We start from the raw sequence: 6,699 nt of genomic DNA on the forward strand, positions 1-6,699 counted from the left end.
GAAAGTGTTTGGAAAACCAAGGAAAAAGAAGGTTGTTGGACCCTCCCTCCTTTTTGTTGTATATTTTCTTTATACTTTTTTCACTTTAGCTTTAATGATTTAGAATTACATCAGCTGTTTGGAACTTATACCACAGGGTACTGTATGTGTTTGCCCTTTTTTCAACTAAAAAGATTGGAATCCAAACTAGGCAAGTCTTAAAGTTGACATGGGTGATGGCCTTTTAACCAGGTAGCTAGAGAGAGAATGGAAACCCTCAGCTGGAAAATTCCAGAATAAAACTGTTCTTGAATAAGAATGTGATATAAAATATTTTCATTTTATAAAGTTGTGGTGTCCTAAATTTGATGAATACTTCAGAAAATATACACATTTCATTGAATGCCTGTAGACAGTTTGCATGTCCCTCTCAATCTCTTTAACAACTGGATGTCAGCAATCAAATGGATTTGATTACGTAGAATGGCAGAGCCATCATTAGTGAAGATATGTTATAATGATAGAATTGTGATAAATACTGTATGTCTGAAACTGATAATGTATTTTTTTAATTATAATAATGATAATGCAACACAATTTTGTGTTTGGGTGCTAAAATAATGTATTACTTAATTTAAACTGAAATAAGAGATTAGTTATGATTAAACAGATTGCTGTCTTGGGTTTGTTATACTACTGTATGTTAGTAAAACCCACAACTCTTTTGGTCTTCCACTTTTAATAAAATACTTTACTTTCCATAAAGTTAATGGGGGTATATTATTTTCAATCATAAGTCTGTCATAAGAGCTTTTCTTGTCTTGAAATATGAGTGTTGGTTTTAGATGATGCTCAATCCATGGAAACTGTGGTTTAGAATTGCATGCTTACATAAAAGGGTGAAGAGGCTACTTATTGATCTGAAGAATTTGCTGCCTCTCATTTCTCATTAATATGGCTTTCATCCCATCTCAGAATCATTTTATAGCTGTTTGTTCTTTCAGACTATTTACCTGTCCTAAGCTTTACAATACAGTAGATGTTTCATACCATTATCTTACAATATTCAAACTCACCTAAACAATAGAAAAGTTCTGTTGTGGAATACATTTTCAAGAAGAAGTAGTTTTGTAGTTATTTTTTTCAGAAGAAAGTGAAAAATATTTGGAGTAAGTGATAAATACTTTGAGGAAATATTCTAAATTCCTTAGTTATGCCTTCAGTCTGGCAATCAAATACATACTGTACCTGTTTATTTGACTCTCATTAGAAATTGCTGTAAATGGGATAGATTTCTTTAGAACTAGAATAGTTAATGATTGTTGTAGTAGTAATTTGCCAGGTCTGCATTCATTTTTATACTTATTACCGTTAAGTATATAGAGTGCATAGTATTTACATTTATGTCAATAAGACTGAATTTAGCATAGATAAATGGAATACTTAATAATCTTAATAGTAGTCTCTATACCTGATTCCTTTCCTACCTATTCTAAATTGAATCTCCATGTATTATATAATATTGCTAAGTCACTTGTTTCAATTGAGATTTCCTACATACAATAAGATGCAAAGGGTAGTGTGGGATTAGTTGGCCAGGGCTCTTGCTGCTCTGAGTGACACAGCAATACGGTGTGGTCAGTTGGCAATGAGGCCACTACGGGGCTGTCAGGGGTGCCTGTCAGAGGAGTCTGGCCGTACTTCCTCATTCTACCTGGTGTGCAATCGCGGGGTTCATAGCTACAATCTGAAACATGAAAACACACCCTAGCCCTAGCTCTAAAACAGGGTGTTACATATGGCTTTGAATAACAGAACTGCTTAACTGCTATAACAGCCTATTGTCTACTAACTACTAACCTGGTCAACTTTGTGTTTTTTTTTCTTTTGCTTTGTAACTGCTTCACTGGACAGCCGGCCAGACACCACTTTCCTCTGGTTCCTCAACCCACTCAAATCTATCCGATACCTCATCTGCAACCGCTACAAATGGCTCATCATTAAGATCGTACTGGCCCTGCTGATGCTGGCCATGCTCGGCCTCTTCCTCTACAGCATGCCTGGCTATATGGTGAAGAAGCTGCTGGGAGCTTGAGGGGTTTTAGGAGGGCTGGGCAGCACAGCCCTCACTTTCAGATCCACCTGCTTTGGACACTTGCAATGAATGGGACCTAACAGTTTTAACATTTCCACCATCAAACAAACAGTCTTGTCTATTTCTGCAAGTGCTCTGTGCTTGACTTATTTTTCCTGTGCTTGTTTCAAATAAAAATTGGTATCTGCATTTTTTACAACAGTTAATGCTGCCGATTGTCAACAAAAACAAATGCTTCTGGTACACTTCCTGCAAAAGCCGTGTATTTTGTGCTTTGAAATGAAAAGCTTTTTTCTGTAACAACATCACATAGTGGGTTTTTTAGATATATTGGGTATCCAGAGGACTTGTGCAATGTAGAGGCAGTGCACTCTGTACAGGTGAAAAAACTGCACAGTGGGCACTTTCTTCAACAGCAGCACTAGATTCTGTGTGGTCTTTCCGTTAGCCTTTGCACTGCTTGTTCCTATATTTCAGTAATTAAAGTACCTTGGGAGAAAAGAGCTGTTAAAATGTGTTAATCAAAATATTTTGGAATAAGAGTTGTTTTTTGTGCATTTAAATTGGGAAACTCTTTTTAAAGGTTACATTTTTCCAACTTGTGTTTTAAAACCAAAAAAACTGCTGTGTTTCTTTTTGAAACCTGAGTATTTAGTACTGTATACCCTCATCCATGTCTCAACTTTAGTTTCTGCTGCTCGTAACTGTGGCATTTTCTCATCTCTCTTAATATGGCCAGTATTTTACATTGTTAGAGCATCGTTCAATGGATTACTAGTAGTTTTAAGATTTGTAGTAGATAATATACTCCCAAGTCAATCATAAAATACATAATATATGATGTAATATAAATAAGTGCACTAGACAATATTAAAATAAGCATGTCGATGTATTTACAGAATGAGCCTCACACATAAGTAGATATTAGGGCAAGATAAATGCAAAGTAAAGGTTAAAGGCTTTGCATAGGTGTAAATTCTAGATTTCAGTGTTCAGACATTGTTGTATGCAGTTTGCACTTTATTCTCATAACCACTTTGTTCCAAAATCATGACCAAAGCCAATGCTTGCCTTTCTGAAGAAAGTACAATCCATATCCACTCACTCACGTGGCACATGACATTGATAAATGTAGTTCAGTATGTTACCTAACTTCTTAAAGCACAAAACCATTTAAGAATGGATGTGAAATGGACCAAGGGGAGCATCATTTCCCTTGAAATGAACATGGGCAGAGAAAGGAGACACAGCAGTGTGACTTCCCCCTGGTTTGCTGTGTGCACTTCTTTTGACAGTGTGCTCTTGTTTGAATTGTAGCTATGTACGATTTGTATTGTTTTCAATTGGTTTACCAGCTCATTGCATTGACTACAAAAAAAACTTTGTTTGCACTGATTTTAGCTTGTTTATATTGGGAAAAAAAGAGTCTGTATTTATATATTTCTCTGGTCTACAGTGTGCAATATTTTTGTTTGCCTGTATTACATTATTGATGATGAATAAATAAATGAAACCATGATCTGTCTCACCAGTCGCCCTAATACCAGCTTGTCCTGGCTTCTGAGCCCTTTGCGGATCGCCTGTATTCTCCTATGGAGGGACTACAAGCTGCATTTTGTGGGATTCATCATCAGCCTGTTGCTGCTCATCTTCATTGGCCTGGTGATTTACTCCATGCCTGGGGCTATAAGTCAGAAGATCTTTAACGCTGGAAGATAATGCGAGAGCAGAAGGTTTGCAGACCTGAATCACATTTCAGAGACATCTGAGAGGACAGTGATATATGAAAACTAGAGCAAACACTTGGCTAGTAATCTGTTTCTTAATTGAACTCTTTACTCAATGTTAACACACTAACCCCGTATTACAGTAGGATGACAGGTCATTGAGGTATGAATTTAGAAAATAGTAAGAGGTTTTATTTGCACTCCTATGTTCATTTATTTGTAAACCTTGAATATGAAGTGAGAAAAACCTCACAAGCTCTTTAAAAAAATGTGTGCATGAAATACGGTGTGATCCAGTGGTCTTAATCATGCCTGTACCCCCACAACCTCATGGTTTATTGAAAGACAGAAGGAAAGGTACTCTGCAGTACTAGCTATCAGGAATATTTCCATATGTAGATGCTGGAGCATTCAGAGACCATCCATCAAAACATCACAACAGAGCTAGGTACACCCACATCAAATTAAATCTATGACCTTCTATGGCAATCTTTGATCAACATCTTGCAAGTACCTGTGGGAACTGCTCAGGTATGTACGTCAACGTGAGCCACTGCTATGTGATCTTGCTGATCTCACAATTGCTTTACCAGTTGAATGGAAGACTGTCCCTCTTACCTATGTGTAAAGACAATCTAATGTTCTGAAGCCAGAAACTCAAGACATTGATCCATGGCAGTAGGGTGCCTCACTTGAATGCACTTTGTAATCTCATACTGTGGTTAACTGTTGAACCTTTTTTTCTCAAAAACTATGAAATCATCTCATAGCTTACATCTAAAAAAATGTTTTATTTCATGTGATGTTAAGCTTGAATGTGGGGTTATATCTGTAAACTGTCCTGGTATATTTGCAGAAAAATTATTTCCATTGCCAACACTGTAGGCGAAAATTAAAATATTTGTAGAGAGAGGAGGAAAGTGAAAAATAAAAATTAAGAATTTTAGAGCCAACTATCTTGTGAGATATAATCTTAGTGTTTTTAGATCTTGGCCTTTCTCCAAGACATTAACATAATTTTCCTTCTGCTCAAAAATCAAGAGTTCAGTTTTATACAGATACATATTATTTTGTATAAAATATTGATGCTGCTTTTTTCTTACGTATAAAGCTTATTTGAAATCACTAGTAAATACTATTCAGTGTTTGGCCATAAATATTAATAATGATTGCACACATTTCACCAAAGTGATTTCCACAGAACAGGTTGGAGTGCTATCACTTTTCTCTTTTAATAAACATAAACCTTACTTTGTGGTGTCAGTATCTTTTTGTGATTCGGACTTCTCTTTCGTCATATTTCCTCACTTTTTGCGAAGTTCGAGAAATGTCTGCTTGTAAAGCCATGTGCCTTTTTACATCACATGATGACCTAGTAAAAGGCACATTGCAAATTCTAATGCCATGAGCTTTTATACACAATAATTCATGACTATCTTATTTATCTAAGAAAAAAATGATGAAGATTACTAGTGGCAGTAGTGACCCCAGCAGAATTTGACTGAGGAGGATAGTCACAGTAGATTTCAATGTAATTGAATAGATTGTCATTGGAGTGTCTGAATATGCATATGGCAATAAGCTTTGAGAGCAAGCTGAGCACACGTAAGAGAAACAGTACCTCACTGGGAGTGGAAGCTAGCAGTTGATTAATGGGAGACAGGGAGACAGTGTGCGCTGCCTGGGTGTAACTTTGTGTCCTTGCACAACATTTGTATGTTTGTTTTTATTATATTGTACTGGGTAATCAGTTTAATTACCCCAGATTAGACACTGGGGTACTAGAGTCTGCTGTTTAGTTAGAGCTCATAGAGAATTAGGTGTTCGTCGTTTAAAATATTGTTACATATATTGTTGCATAACACAGTCTTTCTGTTCCAACACAAGGGAGTATCTTCCACTTATTATAAATCCATAGTGTGGGGTGATGTGAAGTATCATTTCCCTATTATAGAAAACTTTATACATATGTTAATTATATTTAAACATAATACAGTATAAAACGAATTATTTGTACAATCGCATAAATAGTGCCCACATTACTAAATGCTTTCCTCCTTAGTTACTGGTCTTTAAGTCATGTGGAAACACTTTTCTTCAGGTTTTAGATTGAACTGATTTTCTGCAAGTGGAGTTATGCATGGTGTTTCCTTAAAGCACATACCACTATAAATATATGGCAACAATTACAAAAAAAGGTTTTAATACTATTCAAAATTATTTTTACCATGGGATCAATTTGGTGTAATTGTATATATTTCCCAATGATGCACATATAGTTATAACAATCCTTATATAAAATGTGTATATATAATTCATTACTTCAATTGACCTTCTTGGGGGATAAGTATTTTGAATGTTCTGTCCTAATTTTTATTTTTCTTGTAGTTTGGAACCCCCTGCTGGTCATTTGTGTTAGTAACAGATTGGCTGCATTAACTTTATGGTGCTACTTGCTCTTTAACCTTGTGAACAAGAAGGAACAGGAAGTTTGTTATTGGTTAGCACGTTGTGAGTAATCAGCTGCAAATATTTCAATCTGCTGTCATCCTCTTGACAGTGCCTATTCACTCTTAAATCAAAAGTTGTGAAATGCGCTTTCATTTCTGAAATTATACCTAAAAATTTTCACATATTAGATGGTAAGATCAAAAAGAAGAAGAAAACAAGCTTACACTTATATAGCACTTTTTTGGACACTCCACTGAAACCGCTTTACAGGTAATGGGGACTCCACCGCCAAGGTGTAGCCCCACCTGGATGATGCACACAGTACACTCACCACACATCAGCTATCAGTAGAGAGGAGAACAGAGTGATGAAACCAATTCATAGATGGGGATTACTAGGAGTCCATGATTGGTAAAGGCCAATGGGAAATATGGGTAAGACATCAGG

General features: G+C 36.0%; 1 protein-coding gene across 9 annotated transcripts in view; it reads left to right on the forward strand.

The window, feature by feature from the left end:
- otofa (otoferlin a) overlaps positions 1 to 5,038 on the forward strand; it is a 170,033-nt gene extending 164,995 nt beyond the window's left edge. For 3 of the 9 annotated variants that reach the window (XM_015347815.2, XM_015347822.2, XM_069178909.1), the window contains one exon: positions 3,607 to 5,037. In XM_015347815.2, the coding sequence (XP_015203301.1) occupies positions 3,607 to 3,793 (187 nt within the window). In that variant the 3' untranslated portion in view covers positions 3,794 to 5,037. The other 6 variants (XM_015347769.2, XM_015347796.2, XM_006625815.3 and 3 more) reach the window with 3 other exon arrangements.
- Positions 5,039 to 6,699: the final 1,661 nt, after the last annotated feature.

This window comes from Lepisosteus oculatus, chromosome 2 (genome assembly GCF_040954835.1).
Source record: "Lepisosteus oculatus isolate fLepOcu1 chromosome 2, fLepOcu1.hap2, whole genome shotgun sequence".
Classification (NCBI taxonomy): domain Eukaryota; kingdom Metazoa; phylum Chordata; class Actinopteri; order Semionotiformes; family Lepisosteidae; genus Lepisosteus; species Lepisosteus oculatus.